General features: G+C 35.7%; 1 protein-coding gene across 1 annotated transcript in view; it reads right to left on the bottom strand.

Annotated features, from left to right (window-relative positions):
• Nucleotides 1-19,371, bottom strand: part of AFG1L (AFG1 like ATPase) — a 68,618-nt gene that overhangs the window by 24,493 nt on the left and 24,754 nt on the right. The window contains exons 6-8 of the mRNA XM_059834764.1: nt 16,870-16,969; nt 13,866-13,924; nt 657-739 (exon numbers count right to left, since the gene is read on the bottom strand). Of these exons, the coding sequence (XP_059690747.1) occupies nt 657-739; nt 13,866-13,924; nt 16,870-16,969 (242 nt within the window). The remainder of the gene's footprint in view (nt 1-656; nt 740-13,865; nt 13,925-16,869; nt 16,970-19,371) is intronic.

The following is a 19,371-nucleotide window of genomic DNA, read 5'->3' on the forward strand; positions in this document are numbered from 1 at the left end:
AGATAGGAAAATGTCTGCAATGCAAAGGTTTCAAAGTATTTTCAAAAAAAAAAGAAGAGAGGATGTTTCTATTAGGCAGATATATGCTGCAATCATAAGCACAACTACGAACATATTTTTAAATATATTTATTTGCAAATACAGAATAAAGTGCTAAAGAATTTTGTCATGATAAACAGAAACAATCTGTGAAAATAGGAGGGTGTTGGGTTTTTTTAATCCACAGCACTGGAAACACCCAACATTAAATGAATCCTTGTCATTAGATTTCTATAAATACTTAATTACTTAAATACAATAAGGATGTTCTTCTATTATAAGAGAATTGTGCAATCTCTTACAAGAGGATATTCATTACTTTCTAACCATCTGTCACTTCAGTTCTCCAAACACCACACCTCCCAAAAAAATCTAATTAGTTTTTATTCAGTCACACATTATAAATGATGCTAGTGTGGATACTGAAAATGTAGTTTAATTAAGTTACTATCAAGTCATAATGGAAGGCGGTTTGCTGAACAAAATGGACCAGAAGGCAAAGAAAGGAAAAGTCACACTCTGCTAATTCTACTATACATTTTTCATTTCCCATTGACTAGGAAATTACTGGCTAATAAGGAAAAAGAGGGCAAATACCATATCATAGATCAACTTACAGGTAGTAGAGTTTTCCAGCAGCAGGAAGCACTCGTTTCCTGTAGTCTATTCCAGAATCAAGCTGGACTGTGCTGCAGTATTTCTACAGAGACAAAAAAATAGAATAGCTTTCCTCAAGCCAAAGTTGTATTTATTATCATCTGCATTAGAGAGTTGTATTTATTATCATCTGCATTAGAGAGAAGACACACTGCTGTGATAAACCATCAGCATGAATATCATCTGCAAAACTGAAATCAAGATCACAAAATTGAAGTCTCCTTTACAATTACCGAAGCAAAGAAATAAGCTGGAAATCATTCACATATTCAAAACAAAAAAGTAACCATTTTCGAAAGTCCATCAACTAGAAAATTAATATAGATTGAAAGCACAGGGAATGAAATGAGGGTGAATATTACTCATTCTCTCTGGGTAGTCCTTCGTTGGGGGGGGTTGTGTAAAAATAATTGTTTTCACATTAAAGAATATATATTTAGAAATAGAAAATTAGGAGCAATAAAAGTTTAACAGACCTCAATCAAATTCTAGCAACAGGGACAACTGAAACTACTTCTGCTTTATAAGCTAAAAATATTTTTTTCTTTTCCTTCTACTAAGAAGATTAAAAATTTCATGAGTCAAACATCAAATATATGAACCACACCAAGTCTTGCTCCAAAATGGACTGAAGCATAAAGGGGAATAAACAAAGCTCTATACCAAAAAAGTTTTGTTTCATTTTTGTAATGTCTGAATTGACTCAGAAAAGGATCTTTTTTTTTCCCCTTTAAACAACCTGTAAGATTCCAAGTGTGATATAGATATCCCTGAGTAGTCGTAATAATTGCCTCTGTTAGAAAACTCAAGATCAGCTGCGCTAAAAGGTGCTTTTTTTGATTCAAGGCCTGAGGCTGAGAGCAAAATTCTCACTAACCTCAGTGGGATCAACATTTTACACCCTCTGGCAAAGGGAATAGCTCTGCTGCTCTGTTATTACTACTGCCAAGATACACAACTTCTGGGTGTTACATAGCTAGAAGCAAAAGAAACTATAAAAGAAAGGGAGGAAAAGTTTTAATATTTTAGAAACCATACCTCTATCAACATTTTAATTAAAGCAATAAAACTTTTTTCTGTAGGTAGTTCAACACTGTTAAAATTTCTGGATTGCTAGAATCCACTAAATCACTCTGCTTCTTCACTGCACTATGAACTATTAGTTTATCTTTAATACTCTTAAGCATCTCATATCCTGTGTGTCAAATTTTCCAAAGCCTCCTTGTGGCCATTCAAATACCAAAATTGGAAATGTCAAATCTCATTTATACCAACTACACTGCAGGAAAAAAAACCTCTTATATTTTAGAAGAACTATCACCAGTGATTTAAGGAACAATGGCTCTTTTGAACAAATGCGTTGCATAGGACTTGTAGATTACAAATATCTGCAGGAGTGACTGTGATGACTCATTGCACTAATTTTTTGCCCTTGGCTATCACTGAAGGCTCTATACCTATTTTAAACCACCAACTTCTCTGCAAAGATACACGGTTGAAGAAAGAAGGTGAAAAAAATCATCCTGAAAGGACAGAATCCCAGGAAAATCCATGTATCTTTAATTCCAGTAAGTGAAAAAGCCATGCTAATCAAATCATTATCTTGGGCTAAGGCTACTGCAAACACAATAGCATTGGTGCTACGATATTATTATAATCTATTCCCTTTCTTTTCGTGAAAGCTTACAAAGAAAGAGAATAACAGAGCAGAAGAAAAAAGTTCCAGAGGCATGTAATAATATGCACAAGGGAGGGAGGATGTTTAAGCTTTTTTTCAGCATCAATCTGGCAGTCAAGGCTAGAAAGAAGATTCCTGAAACTTCACAGCAAAGCTGGTGTACTTAGCTTTTCTTTGCCAGGCACTGATGCTCAGCATCTTTCCACCTAATGTTTTATTTTTCCAAAGTAGTAGATTAGATCAAGTATTATTTTCTTCATGTTAGTAGGGAAAAAAACCCAAACATGTTACTACAGATATGTGGACTATGAAACTAGATTAATTTTAGATACTCGGATATTTAGTAACGCTGTTTATCATTTTGGTTTTTTTTCCTGGAAGCAACAGATAGGAAATTTTGCATAAATTCAGCCTCATCTCTTTGGCCTTCAGGATGGGTTTACAAACTCTACCGCTCTCTCAGGGTATTGTGCTGCATATAGAGTGAAGAGTGAACACAGAACTACATTTACTTAAGAATGTGGCATGGTTATGGTATGGCTGAAAGAAAAAAGAAATGCACCTGAACACTGTAGCTGGTGTAAATTTATTGTGCTGACATTTACAGCGGTGCTTGTGGCTCAGCAGCTAATGACTGCTGACTAGGGCAGACATTCTGTGCACTCAGCTACAGACTGATACTGGGCTAGATAATGCAGGTCCACTGCGGCTTGCTGAAATATCTAGCAGCAGTTGGTGCTACAGCATTTTAGTCGACTTGTGTTCTGCTTACAAACTTACAACTCCTTAAACGCACTGACAGTCTTTTGACTTCATAACATTACTGTGAATGAATTCTGGAGGTAAGAACTGTACATGTAAATACTACTGACAGAGCTATGAAGTAAATGCATTTCTTCTGTCTTGCCTTTTGTCTTTCTTAAAAGAATTAGTATTTTCACTATTCAGGAAAAATAGCTATCATTAGTGACATTAGTTAAGAAGAGCTTGCGTGCTCAAAAGCTTATTTATGTTTTGGCGCCCTTTTTAAGCTACAAATAGTTGCCTAAATGAAAGATATTTCTTTTCCCTATGAACCTTGTCTTGTATGTCTACAACAATGTACTAATATTGATTCTAATATGATATAACATTACATAGTTTATTTTAAAAATATCTGTTAGATATTCTGGGCTGTAGGACCTCTCAGTCAGGAAGGTCATAGCAGCATCCCGTTCAGAGATATATAAAATGCAGTTATTATAGCCCTACTGATTTTTTGCTTCCTTAGGCAACAAAAGTCAACTGAACCAAACATCAACAAAATGGAAAAACAGAATTGATATACAACAGTTTTCTGTAACTCATGCTATAAGCATGGAAGTCGGGGGCAGTTAATGGGAACAGAGAGATACTTAGTCCTTTGGGAAACATTTGGCATTTTACTATCCTACTCCTTAGATGTTCCTAATTAATTTCCGGTTTTCAAATACAATTCTGTCTCCTTTTTTTCAAACGAGCATTCTCAGGCAAATTCCTGTTTATATTTTACTTTGAATCTCTAGCATATTTTTCATCCATTAATGTCTCAAGAACCACTGACTTACACCTCGAAGCCAGTTTCTTCCCCCACACACACACTGCTGCTCCGTTCAGGAAGATACTCCAGCCATTTAATTTTATTTAGAACCTGGGCTTTAAGAGCCGCAAGAATTTCCTAACCCTTCTACAGGTCCACATGAGTAAGTATCTACCACTGCTTGTCATTAATTATTTTTACTGAGACACTTCAAAACTCACTCAAACCTATTCTGTTAGGCACTGTATAAATATACATAAAATGGATGGCCCCTGCCATTAAAACAAAACATTATAATCTGCGTAGCAACATGCTCCCAGAAAACATTCCTTTAAAACATGACTGCTGTTGTTAGATTATAAGCTTTGTAGGGTAGGAACAACCCTACAAGGTAGGGTAGGTTTTCCAAAGGACTAAGTATCTCTCCATTACCATTAACTGGCCCCTGCTTCCATGCTTATAGCATGTGTTAGAGAAAACTGTTGTGTATCAATTCTGTTTTTCCATGTTGTTGATGTTTGTTTCAGTTGACTCATGCCTCATAAGGAAGCGAATGAATTTATGACAGTAGAGTACAGATCTATAGGTGCTACTGGAAAATAACGTAAAAAAAAAAATCAGACAGAAGTATGAATAAAGAAACTGATCATTAAATGACGATGTGGAACAAATTAATGCCAATGAAACAGCATACAAACACGCACTAGTGCAGGCAACGCTATTTACACAAACTGAGCTCTACACAGTAGAGGAGAGAAAGGGCGTGATAGCAGTACCAGTGAACTGAAGGGCGGTAGTGGGAGAATTGCTTGCACCGCCAGACAGTAATAACAGCATTTTTCCTTCAAGTTAAGAATGTACCGGTGGAGACAGTTCTAAAGGGGGACTCAGCACATGGTCACCTTTACTCAAAGCCAGAGTCAGAAAGGTCACAGAGAAGCTATGCGCTGAGCAGAGATCCAAAAGTTTTTCCTTTTGGGGTTTGCTTTGTACACAAGGATACCCACCATGGTTCTTTGTTTTTACACAGGTAAACATTAACTTATCTGCTTCACAGGAATGCAGAGGGCAAAATGTTCATATTTGTAAATAATTTTTTCAAGAGAAATGCTTTAAATATTAAAAAGACAGCATATAATCAGAATGTATAATAGAAGAAAATAAAGCACACCAAAATATTGTATACATCCAAGCTAAACACTTAGAATACTAGATTTACAAAAATGAAAACCAGATACATGGTTGCACAGTATGGAAAAACAAATACTGCTCACAACTGTAAGAATGAAATACTGAACCTCAGAGAAGGTGCATATGGGAGTACCACCATGCATCCTCTCTCCCCTTCACAGGTTCAACGACATTATACTCCTGCATCATGGGAACTAGAAAATCAGTACTATCATTTACAAACCCTGCAACTTCAGGATGGTGGGGGGAAGGTAGGCTTCTCTACTTTTTACCCTTCATCTTTTTGCAGCACGGGGAAAATCCCCACTAAGATTACATATAGAAGTTCTAGTTTCTCTCTCCATCTTTGGACTAACTTCTCCAACACTGGACTGATTAAACTCTACAGATGTGATTGCATCCTCACACTCACTAATCACCAAGACAGAATCCTAATCAACAGCCAAAGAACTAACCGGAGTGCTCAGACTGTTAGTACTTAATTGTCAAAGCCATGACTGTAACTATCGGTTTCCATTTTTTAAAGATGGAGATTTAAACTTTCAAATTTCATTTACTCAGGCTAAACTCCTGCTTTTCTTTTGAAATAAATACTTAAAATTGAAGCTACAGTTAGTCTAATCTGTTCTTGCGGAACCATCTACAGTTTCCAAGAGATTTTCTATTCTACTGAGATATTTCAAGTCTGACTTACCCTATTCAATTCAAATGCATAAAATTAATTAGTCATGCAATTTATTTTGAAGTCATTTATGTATTTATGTATACAAAGAACAAATACAATTACAGAATTGAAAACGCAATTAGTAAGTTAAAAATACAGCATGATCATGCACTGATTTTCACTGAAGTGGCAGAAAAACTTTTTATTCCAGAAGGAAAACAGACAAAGCCTCAAGGCTCAACTCAAGACAGAACACCTAAAACAACAATGTTCAGCTAGAATAGATAAAATTAGACTTTCAGTATACCTACTGTAGAAAGTTATTAAATATAGACTTCTGTAAGCTTCTTCCTGTAAGCACCTCTAATATTCCTTTGTTGCTGCAATCAAGTAACGTAGCTATTAAAATGTTTAACTGCTCAAGAAATTAAAGTACACAACATGATAGATTGTTAAGTAGAGGAACAAAGATTTCAGAAAATTTCAAAAGGCAGTCAAAGTTAACTGGATAACCTGCAAGTTCTCAAGACGTGTGTTTTTCATGTGTCACAAAAAACCCTGAAATGCTAATAGATGGCCTTGTGGTCCACATTAAACACTGTACTAAATACCACACGTCCCTGTGAGCTCAAATATTGTGATCAGCTCATGACCCTTGATAATGCAAGTGAGCAGATTCTCTCTTATCCCTATTGAAGACCATCATAAGTCAACCCAATTGCCATTCCCTGCTCTGAATTTTTATGGCATTAAAAAAAACCCAAAAAACCAATATACAAAATCATACAAATCATCCTGTCAGCACACAGGATCAGACAAACCCTATCTGAGGACCTGCAGAGAAGGTGTAGGGGAAGAGAGATGTGACAGTGCTTCACCTTGGGATGATAATTACCTTAATTCCCACACCTGCTGAGTTTCCTCAGCCTTTCACACTCGGATCAAACCAGACACCTGGAAATGCAGTGGTAGCACTGCATCTGCGGTATCAAATACACTTTCCATTTGAGCAAAGAAGAGTATAATCCTATCCCCAGGCATGCAAAGCTGCACAATTAATACTCTTGGCCTCTGGCATAGTTCTTAACAAGCACATCAGAACGAACACCTACTATTAATAACCAACTGAGAAGTGCAACTTCTAACCGCTCCTGAGCAAAAGGAATCATAACTTCCATGTAGGTATCACCTTCCCTTTTCAAAGGCATCCTCAGCATCTAACTCTTTGTATTAGCTTACATCCAGAGAAAACCCTACCCACCAAAAACACCCCACAGCTGTCCTGCCGATTTGGTCTCCATTAACAATACACAGGATCACTAATATTCCCTGCCTTCAGCAAATCAGAAAATAATGAGATTGTTCACTGGCAATCATTCTTCTCATACATTTACATCCAGCCTAGGAGAGAAAAATTCTCTCACATCACACAACAAGTAGACACGTGATTACAACCCTCAGCCTGCAACAAAGGAAGAGTTTCTCAGGTAAACAGAGCTCACTAGACTTCACCATTTTTGTTTTTCATTATTTGACTCCATGTAGTGTTAGATTATCAACTAGAATATTATTTCTTCTTTCTTAAAATTCTTTCTTAAGTGATTTCAAGAAAATGTTTCTTCATCCAAAAGGATACCATTACAATTGGTATTTTCCCAAATGATTCATAACTGTGGTAGAACAAGAATCCTCTCAAGCAAAAACAAAATGTGTCATGAAAAAATTATTTCTGACCTACAAATCATACCCACGGGTTTTAACTTCGGTGTACTCTCAAAGTCATCAGCACATGACAATCACCAGCACATTTCAGAATGAGAAACTGGTCCAACTGGGACTCACGAGCTGGGCAGGTCTGACCACAGCCTGCTGAGAGAAGCGTACGAAGTTAAGTGCCATGTTTCCTCTCTGGTGCAGCTCTAAAAGGAGATCAACCAGACCACTGGTCATGAGCAAGCATGGTACAGATGCAGGACCTTCAAAGGGCTGCTCCTTTTATCCATGCTTAAAATTGTCCTTGTTACCAAAAAAAAAAAACCAACCAACCAAACAAAAAAGAGAGAGATAGTAGATCAAGTTTGTAACACTCCTAACTTTCTGCCACACTGATCCATGGGAACAAGATGTACTCAGGGGGAGGGAGAAGGAGAAAGGGAATCATCAGGTATTTGGTGGTGGATAAAAACTTGGTCCAAGCATTGTTGGGTGTGCATACAGTTTTTGTCTCCCTGTTCAGATGTTGCTGAAACAGTAGACTTTAAAGAAAATGTCAATGAATCCTCATAAGCACTACACATGACCTCTGGGGTAATTAGCAATCATTCCAAAGCAACAAGACTAAAATGTTCTATTCTTTATTACTGTCAGCTCTTGTCTTGATCAGCATTTTAATAAAGATAGTTCATTGCTAAGACAGTTTCATGAATCAGTCATAATTACATTCTGACACGCAGCGAATAGTAAAGCAAAACTAAATATCACTTCATCAACCTTTCTAACCTTTATGCAAGTATTAACTGTAAATAATTTTTACACAATCTTACAACAGAAAATCTGCATATTTCTTAGCTTTGTACATACTCTACCCTAACTGAATTTCCTGTGACCTATACCTGAAAAAAACCCTTACAATCAGGCATAATTACTTAGTCTTGCATGATATTCAGGTGTTGCCTTTCACAGATCAAATCAACTTCAAGTACAAAAGGCTATTCTACAAAACAGTGCAATGTTTTAAGGGTTTAACTAAATTTCTTTAGTCTTTTTCCCCCTATTCTTCATTACCTGCAACAACAAAACACGGGAAATTGCTACAATAGCCTTAGACACTTCATGCTTGTTCCATATTTAAACACTGTAACAAAAAAACCCCACCCACCACAAAAAAATACATCAACAAATTTTGAGGAAAACTTCCAAAACGTCATCCAAGTATACTGTACAATATCAACGAAACTAAACATGCTCAGGTTAATTTTGGATGACAAACATTTTATTTGTGAATTATTTTTAAATGGACCTAGAGCACAAAGATCTGGGAAGTGAAATACTGCCACATACAATTTTTTTTAATGAATCAGTTTCTTACACTTGTGACAAGAACATTTAAACTTTAAACTGAAGAGTTTAGCAGAGATAAATTTAGAGGTAAAATCAATTCAATGGGAGTCGCACAAGTTTACATTACAGTCTTCAAAACTTTAACAACTAAGAAACCCCACTATTCTTGCTACCACAAGGAACATACGATCTATTGTACAACTTTTCAATAACTTATTTTAATGTCTAGCTACAAATCAGCTACCCCCTAAGAAGAGGAAAAATAGACAATTAACTTGTAAAATAACGGTGCATGAATAAAGACAGAGACTCTTAAAATGTACTGTTCTGTGAACAGTATTTCAGATATTCAGACAAAAGTGAAAGAATTCAGGAGGTACAGATGTGGCTGTGCTGGGCAGGAGACAAGTAGCCTCTCCTTTTTCCAGTCAGGGAGCAGAAGAATGGTAGAGTAAACTTCCATGCAATGAGAATTACACTGAACAGCTCTCCCCATTTCAGATCACTTCGGGGAAAAAATCTTCCTTGCAGAATAAGCATAAATACAAAAAAAAAAAAAAAAAAAAAAACCAAACAAAAAACACATACCAACCCAAAACCAACCCACAAAGCACTTTGTAACATTCAGTTTTGCTAAAGAACCAAGAATGACTATAACTTTCAATCTCCTAACAAACAAACTGTGGTGTTCTGTGAAAAACAAATGCCAACAGTTCACTCCAAATTTATAACATGATGTTTTGTAAGCTAAGGGTCAAATTCATCCCTAATACATGTACTTCATTGGAATTATAGCTTGGATGAAGTTATTTGTCTAGATTTTTTTTTCTGTTGTTTTTCTTTTTAACATTTGATTTGTATTTCTTTTCCCAGTATTAGCCTTTGCTCCTGCCAGAACTGTTGGCAGGCAGGGGGAAAAAAATAAAAGAAGGAAAAAGAAAAGTAGCATTGATTTACGAAACTGGATTTTCCAGAATAAAAAAAAAAATGCGATTAAGATCTAAACAAAGGCTAAAGATGGCTTACATTTAGCTCTGATGAGGTCCACTACCTCATTACCAACAACTGAAAACTTCTGATGCATTTTGTTTCAAGGGAATCCAAAAGTCCTTGCTGTAAAGCAGGCTGGGGGGTGCAGGGTCCATTCACTCTTTCTGTATCACAACCTTTATGTAAGAAGTATAAAACACTGCCTTTATGCTGCCAAACCACAATGACTCTTCTTACATCAAAGCGTTTTCACCACTAGGGGTTTTTTTTCTCCGAAATTTATTCAAGCCAAGGGCAGGGAGACAACAATTCATACACACTAATTACACCTAATTATCTATTCCTTTTTTTTTTCTTCTCTCCACCAGCTTCAGCCAGTGTTATTTGCTATCTGGGTTTCTCACAACCTCCCCTTGCCCTGTCCATCCAACTCAACAGTAAAGTCTTTGAAGAAAACAGTTGTGGCTTCTTAGAATTTTAACAATATAAGGTTCAACTCAAATTAAATTATTCTATTATTAGTTTTGACACATTTATGTGTTAAATATGAAGGCTTCTTCGTTAATTTGGCAAATTTCTCACATCTCTTCATGGCTAGAACTGCTGGTAACACCCTCTCTTGTAGGAGCTTCTCCTCATGCTTTCTTTTCATGATCTAAATGAAATGTTTATTGGATTAAAGTTCTTCTCTGCAGACCTCCACGGTGGCCTGTGACAAAGAGCTTAAAAGCTTTGTTAATTGGCTTGGGCTTTTTGGGGGGAGGCAGGACCTCATTTCACATTACATCACAAGCAAATAAAACTGCCACGTGTAATTAGACTAATTTACCCTGATAAAGCAGGAATCAACTATTCCATACCTATGATATGCTTTGATTTACTCATTTTAATCAAGGAGTAAACAAACCAAGAAAGAACTCAGGGAATCCAAACAATTAAAGGAAGTGAGAAGGCAGGGAGGCTGACACTGATCTACAGTAACAACTATTTTATCCTTAAATAAAGTTTTGATCTACATCTAAATAAACTGTGTAGGAGCAAGCATATGTGTGTAAGACAGACGTAGAAGGCAAACAAACTGAACAGCTTAATAACTAGAGAACACACTAAAGCAACAGGTACATTATAAAATATTGTAACAGTTAAGTGCTCTGAACTACAGAATTCATATAATCCTTGTGTTTAAATTTAACACACACACAGAAGCTTAGAAGGCTGAATGCAGAAAGGGCTGGTAATCTGTCACCTTCCTTTCTATATACAACATTTTGTTAGTTGACAGTCTTACAAATTTGTCAAACTAAAATTACCCAGAAATTATACTGATGTTCAGCACAAAAATACTTGCAATCATGCTGTATTTTCTATTTTCATTTTTTTCTATGTTTAATTAGGTACACTTCAGAAAAGATGAGTACTTTATTACTTGCAGAGAGAGAGAACAAGAACAAATGCTCCTTCTACTTAGGAGTTTGCTTGGTTACATGCTAAGAAGGGAAACAAAAGGCCCAACATCTTCAGTAATGAAAAAGTCAATTGATAGGCAAAGCCATCACAATATCAAAGGCCTAATCCCTGCAATTCTGACTCAGGTGACAGTTCACAGGGGTCAGAGTGGCTGACACTGACCTCAAAAGCAGGTTTTATCTATTCAACATACTGAAAGCTGCTAGGCTATCACACCATTAGACTGGAACAAACTGACAAATCAATTTCATCAAGGAGATGACTTTGGGGGGGGCGGGGGGGGTGGTGGGTGTTGGGCAGAGGGGGGAAGAGACAGATCCCCCAGTCAACAAATCCCTGCATTTCTCACACAGGTGTTTGGACAAAAGCTGAGTGCACCATCAAAGACATTTGTACAAAGGCATTTGGTAGACATAAAAACTAACTCCCACAATTTCCTTAGGGACAGTTCTAAATGTTTTAAACAAGTATTTTTCACATATTCAAACTAAGTTATTGAAAAGTGAAAATACTTAAATTTCTCCATTTCATGCTTTGAAAGAAAGGGTATATTAAAATTAAAACCAAGCAGAGTAGGCAACAATGTCAATAAATAATTATTAACCGATTTCAAGAAAGACAGTGAACAATACAGTGTACCAAAATATATTGCTTTCTGTTTGAGAGTGTACAATGCTTACTGTTTAGAGTCATTTTAACCAAATAGTTTTAAAATAAATGTTTTGGTCCCTAATAGCAGAAGGAAAAAAGTTAACTATAAAGAAGCTTACAGTAATTTCATGTCCTACTGACAACAGGTTTGTGGTTGATTCTTTCTCTTTAGGTAAAGCAAAATGCAGGTAGCCAAAGCCAAACACTTTATTTTAAAACTGTACCTTTTAAAGGTATACTCAGGCTATGAAAGACCATAAAACCTCCTGACTTTCAGTTAGAATTTAGTGCAGTGCGGTCTACTGCATGAAGAAAACCTGACAAAATGCAGAAGTTACATATTTGGTATTTCAACTCAGCTTGACATTTTAAAACTTCCTGCTACGGTTCCAGGAAACCTTTGGAGGCTGAAGAACTGCTCATTTAAGTTGTACGCTCTACTCAAGAAACTATCCAAGGAGCTTTCCTTCCTGATTGTCCAAAGAATGAAGCACTGAACTGAAGTAGAATTATATAATAGTCACTGAAATAGAATTAGGATTCCAGAACAGTTAAGGGTTGATGTAAATGTCTTCACTAAATGTCTGTAAAAATTAAAATGTTGCCAGAATTACTGCCAAACCAGTAAATTAAAGCATGCTTTCTCTTTTTTTGAAGGGTCTCACTTCAGATCTTACATCAAGTTGTTAAAGATACATAGCTTTATTTGTAAACCAGTTTTAAAATGTTTAGAATTTTTTTGTTTCTTATTGGTTTAGATTAACAATTTTTGCAGTATTTCTGCTCTAAGCATTTGAACAAAGTAACTGTGAGCAATGAATGTTTTTCTTTCCAAGAGCTGCCTTTGTTTTTTTAAAAAAAAAAAAAATCACTTAGGAGTTCCATGCACTTTAAAACACTTGGTAAGAGATGCTGCAAGATTAAAAGCTCAATCAGAAGGGACTGAATCTAATTGCAATTATGGAATTAAAAGATTTCCCTTCCTAATACTTCTTCTATTCGGCAATTCCAAACTTGTTTTCACTAAACCAAACCTACCCTAAACTCTACCTTACCTTTCTTTTACCTTCGATATTGATATAGTTAACATTATTTTTGTATTTATGCTGGCAATACTGTTGTGAGGTAGGGAAGTGCTGTTATTTCTATTTTACATGTCATGTCAAACCAGGTGGAGCAGGACACAGGAGCTGTATGCTAGCCCTCAATAATGTAACAATACAATCATAGCTTGTGAATTAAAAATATCTGCGACTTGCCCAGAACTTAAAAGTATGAGTTCAACATATGTTCTTTTTAATAGTAAAATAAGCACTGATTGTATGATTCACACTGAGAAAGGATGCTCCATTTTTTAATCTAAATGAAGCAATTATAAAGTTTACTGCCTGCCACACCACAACATGCAGACTCCAGAAAGCTTGCCTCAGAACTGCTGCGTATTGAACATTATGTGAAGCCTCACAAATACCTATTCAGAAAACCATTCACACACAAGAAGGACATCCCAGAAACAAGGTAATCGAGGGGCACATACCGAACACTACTTTCCTTATATCAAAGTTACACCAAGTTTTTGTAGCATAATAAATGTAAGAAGTCCACAAGTACAACACAGTATAACTGTTACAGGAATATATACACCAGTAAGAAAGTCCTATCCAAACAAATTCTGCTACCTTAGTCAAAAAGGTAATTTTTTGTCATAGTAAAAATGTCCAGCTTTCAAGACATGTTAATTCTAGAGACGAAGAGTTCCTTTTTGCCTTACCTTTGATTATTTTTATCTCAAACGGTTATAGAATATACATCTTATCTGGAAACCAATATCAAAGCAATCTTGTACAAATCTCTAATTTATTAATACAGCAGGCGAAATTGAAAATCATTTAACAAGTGACTCTCCTTACCTTCAGCACAGAAATGAATGGCACAAAATTAGCTCTCTGAAGACCATTTTTGTAGAGATCTGAAAGAAAGGAAATCAGTACCATTTTGCTACTTTGTCTTAATAACAATGTCAGCTTGTCTTTTAGTCTGGCAAATAAAACTTGGTGTTGCTAGAGAGAGGAAGAACAAAAGGCGCAAAAGGAGAGCTGAAATTGGTTTCTCTTCTTTTGCTGTATGAAAATTCAATACATTCTTAAGGAAGAAAGGAACATCCTGAAAAAGCCTGAAAAAGGCAGGAAGTGAAAGATGACTTAAATCTCTAGCAACATAAAACTGACTTTAGCAGAAGAATTAAGACCAGCATCTGTTTTAAAGTAAGGATATGAAAAAGTATTTGTAATGCTGGGTATACATTGGTATGATTATAAGGCCAAAACTATGCAACTGCTAAGTCCAAAGTATTTGGCAGAGGGGAAAAACCTAACGTAAACTGAAAATACACTATTTGAGTTTACAAAGTTAGTAACATTCTTATTCAGTGTACTGTGGTACACTTTATCTTCTAGCAATTCTACCAGGTACACTCCCTTTTCCAAAGCAAAAAAAAAAGCGTCATGCCTAAAGGGGAGGGGGGGATTAAATTAATACGTAAACTTAGGCAAAGTTGCTAAAAATACAACTGAATTTAAAAAAAAAAAATTATAATGTTATGTAACAAAATGCAAATCTGCACTCAGACAAAAGACAAATTATAAAAACAAACTGCAGAGCAGCATTTTATATCTTATTTATCTCTATATTTTATACTGCATAGAGTTTTCTTCTCTGGAAACTATCCAACTGCCCAACATGTTCATAACAGAATGACGTGTTCATTGAAAATGTTATCACTTAAACTGTACGATGGGCTGCCCTTTTTCATTAGTGTTAGGAAGCCTTGTAAAAAAGCAGTACAGCACCTATGACTGACAGGAGGAATAAATAAGAGAATACAGACACCCAGCGGAGATGTCACCAAAATTCCCCCCGAAGACCATGGCAGGTTATTAATACCACCTATATTCCCCGTAATGCCTGAAGACTACAACTAGGCTAAAGCTTTTATGCTCTGCCAACACCTCATAGTGGACAGAAGATACAGTATGCATGAGAAACCAACAGGACACCTACAAAATGTTTTTCACAAAATTAGATTCATACACAGAAATATTTAGGAAAATTATCAGTGAAGGTGATTCACACTAATTGCTAACACGGTTGTATGAAGCCATGTATCATTCTCATTCATAACTCTGCAAATCACGATGGCTATACACTTGTTAAAACAGCAACCAATTGCATATTTACTTGCAAAAATTAGTGAACATGTAACAGTACTATAAGACAGCTACTTCCATTAGTTCTTCTAGTTAATTAGGCTGTGAGTTTTGTATTATGTCTCTGTTTTGTGAGGATGAGAAAAATAAACAGTAATTTTGGTGAAGAAACGAAGCCAGGATTCCTCAAACACTGCACCTGAGTATTTCCCTGCATATTCCCCTGGGGCAGAAGTTTAACATGGTTAAGCATATTACTAATGGTCAGCAACTGGGTACATCTGCTTTCTAATGAAAAAGCCACTTTTCTCCTTTGTATCCATGTGAAACGAATCCCTCAATTCAGTCTTAAACCTTGATGGAGCATACTACACTAACCCAACTCTCTTTTCTGTGGGAGGATTTCAGACACACACCATGAGCACACAGGAGTAGTGAGAAGGGAAGAAGAGGCAGGCATTGACCAATGTCTGGACTGCAACATAGCTCAGTTCTGGAGACACCGTTCTTGACATTCTCTGTTGGGTAGCTAGTACAAGTGGATGTCTTTCAGGCTGACACAGTGACTTCATATGTATTAAAAAAACCCATACAACGATAATGGTCACAAATTGATATCTCAGTTTAAGATGTGGGATACAATCCCCAAGTTACGATAAAAATCTCTCCTGAATTTTAAAGAGTAGTGCTTCAAAAAAACACAAGGATGGTTTCCAACTGAGTAAAGCACTAGCGTCCAGTTTATCTGTAGTTAACCCAACTACAGTAGTTATGATTTCATCCTGTTTGCTCAAACAAGGGAAATAAACCAACAGGAAATTATTTCCCCCTCTAGTAAAAGCATTTGAGTGTTTATCAAAAAAAAAAGTGCATTGTAAATCTTTAGTGATTCTCTTTTACTCAATTAATTCGGGTAGAAAAATTAACTGCTAGTTACAGTTAATACTGTAACTCCAGTATTTTTTGCAAACATTTGAAATTAATTAATCTGAAGTGTCTTAAAAGTTGCATAGAAAGCATACATTATGCTAACTGCTAATGCCATATGATAACAAACATTTTTCTCCTCTACAAAAAATTACAATTACTGCTTGGTTAAAACCCATACAGATTTGGGGACTTTGTAGAAGGATGTACCTAGCTAGTCACTCTCTATCTAAAAATATTGTTAGATATGGAAACAATTCTACACCTAAGTAATTCCCAACGAGTGACCTCAAACCAGGCTGTGAGAATGACATCTTGATAAGGGGTTCTCCTTTGAGCTGGTGGATCAAGCCTGCAAGTTTCTGAGTTAGAAAACAGGAAGGAATTTACTCTCATTTCCCCTCTCTTCTGCAGAATATGATCTTTTCCTATCCTGGAATACATCCAAAACAGAGGCAATATTTCACCCCTCCTCAACTCCTCTGTCCCCAAATACCCTCCCACTGGTTTGGATAGAGTAGAGAAGATCAGAAAACAGAAGGATTTGGGGGGAGATGGGGGGCAGGAACACCTTGAGTTTGAGAGAAGAGAGGAGCAAGACTTGGTGAAAAATCTTTCTTCCTTAAGAACATGAAAAAACAGGGGACAAATTGGGGTATCTCAGATTCCTGAAGACTAGAGAGTTTATTAGTATTAAATACTGTATGATTTTAATAAGATTGTTTTTAAGATACTGAGATTCATTGTATTTGGATAATACTAATAGCATGTTTGTTTTTACCTTCTGGTGGCCTATTAGATGTTGCCACAACGACAACCCCATTTTGGAACAGATTTTCAAAAAGCTGCTTCAGAATCATGGCATCAGCAATGTCAGTGACCTGTAGAAGACAACACATTTGTTTTATCTTGCTTTCAGCTTCTGCCGCAATAGATCTGCAAATGGCTTTATAGCTAGGAAAAATACTTGTTAGTGAAAGCCATGGAGAAAGATTCTAATTATTGCTTGGTGAGAAAAAAAATAACAGGGATAATTAATAAGCAGTGAACGTACCATGGTCTTTCAAAACTTGCCTGCTATTTATTACCGAACCCCACCATTTCTTTACCAATTGCTAAATGATTCTATGTTAACTTTTATTACAAAACTACAGGTGGGAGACACAGAAAACAGACCTAAACGTTTAAGAGGCCTAATTAATTAGAAACAACATGAAAAAAACAGAAGACAGAAAGAAATACACACCAGCTGTTTTACATTTCTATTACCTTTGAAGCAAAGGTTTGCAGAGGTGAATTTAAATGGTCATGGGACTTCAGAAATAAAGACAAGTAGCCAACTATACATAATCAGCTGCTGTTGAAAATAGAATGATATGACATAGATACTATTGTGTGATTGTTGCAAAAAACAATTCAACAGATGGCCCATCACAAAAATAAGCAATTTCATTGTTCTTTTTAAGTGCCTTCTATTACTGTCCATGAATAATCAAAAGGCACGGCAGTCACTTCCAGCACAGTCAGCCTCTTCTAACCTTCAGGCACAAAATACTAACAAAAAATAAAAATGGGTGGGACAAGTGATACTGGGGAAGGAAAAAAAGAAAGAAAAAAGACTAAAAAATAAGCCATAAAGTAAAATTTCTTTAAATATCTAAGTTTAACTTAACTAACTTGCTTTACAGTACCAAGATATAAGAGGAATGCAAAACAGAAAATGCTCTACAAATGAAAAAAATATAGTATTTTTTTCCAAACAAAAAGCCCCCCATTGTTACAACAGCAATTTATATTTCACAGGACTTCACCAGTTGAGATCAGCAATCCTAATAAGTAAACCAACATTATCATCATTACACTTGTTTCTCCTGCATTCCCTTTGATTATTATATAGTCACTTGTTGCATTTTGTCTTACCAAAACAGACCCCAATTCCGAGGAAATAAAGAAGTGGTGGCACACTGAGAGTTATATGCACTCATGACACAACAGATTGATAGATTGCTATGCTTTGCCAGTTTAGATATGTATGTTGTGATAGTAATACACCTACAGAGAGACTTTAACCGGTATGATTTTTTTTTTCCCTACTCCACCAGTAGCAAAAAAATTTAATTCTACACTAGAGACAGTAAAAGACTTAGGTTACATTTCTGACAGCTAGTTTGGAAGCAACAATGTTCATAAGGAACCATGTGTAAACAACAGTTTCCTTCTTCCAAATATTTCTTCTAATTAGTTCTATGGAATGCACTATGGAAATTTCTTTCCTTTTTAAAAAACAAACTTTTACACAATCAGTAACACACCCCTCAGATTTGCACATCTCTGATCACTAAGATTCAATATTCTGAAAAGCATGTAGTAATTCACTATTGTACTATATGTCTAATATATCTGCTTATGCATCCACCTAGCCATAATTTATTCCTTCTGAATACTAAAATTTAGGAACTTTCCCTGTTCCTAAAACACAAGACACACAGGAATGAGTATATAAGTGCATTTCAGGGGTAACTGAATTTCTTGTATCACGAAGCCAAGTTTTTAAAATGTATTATATAAATAATTTTGATACAAACTTTTTTTATTTAAAAATACTATAAGGCATGCTACTTTTAGAAAACAGGGAGGCAAAGAATATTAATGCTCATAGAAAAGAAATTATTAATGAGAACTGTTATTTGATGCCGAATTCTGATGTTTTCAACTCCATTATAAAAAAAAAAAAAACAACTCTTGAAAGTTCTGTCAGAAAGCAAAAGCCATTTTGAGAACTGGCATGCAAATATGAGCTCTTTTTATCTCATAGAGCTTGGGAAAGACAGAAAATTTCTACAAGGTAAAGAGGTAGAAGACAGTAACTAAAGCATTATCATTTCTCATGTTTTTTACTGTATCCAGTATTCATTGCAACAGGGAACAAAAGCAAAGGGTACAAATTACCAATAAGGAGAGCCTGCTAATGGAGAGAATAGAGAAATTTCATTAGCATTTAAGAGAAAAGGTTTTTATGACCTAGTGCTTCTTTCCATTATGACTCACGTAAAAAAAAAAAGGGAAAAAAGAAAAAAAAAGAAAAAACACTAGACTAATAGTTAATTTACATGTGTAAGTGCCTGAGACTCAGTCATCCACTGATTGGTACAGTTCCACGTAATGAATGACAAACATAAGCATGTATTATCAGTAATTAGTATTAGCACAAAAATAAGAGCCTAATTTTTATTAGAGGCTTTTAATAGCATGCAGGTTCGTAAAAACTCCCTAAACTGTAGTT

The sequence above is a fragment of the Gavia stellata genome, chromosome 2 (genome assembly GCF_030936135.1).
Source record: "Gavia stellata isolate bGavSte3 chromosome 2, bGavSte3.hap2, whole genome shotgun sequence".
Classification (NCBI taxonomy): Eukaryota; Metazoa; Chordata; class Aves; order Gaviiformes; family Gaviidae; genus Gavia; species Gavia stellata.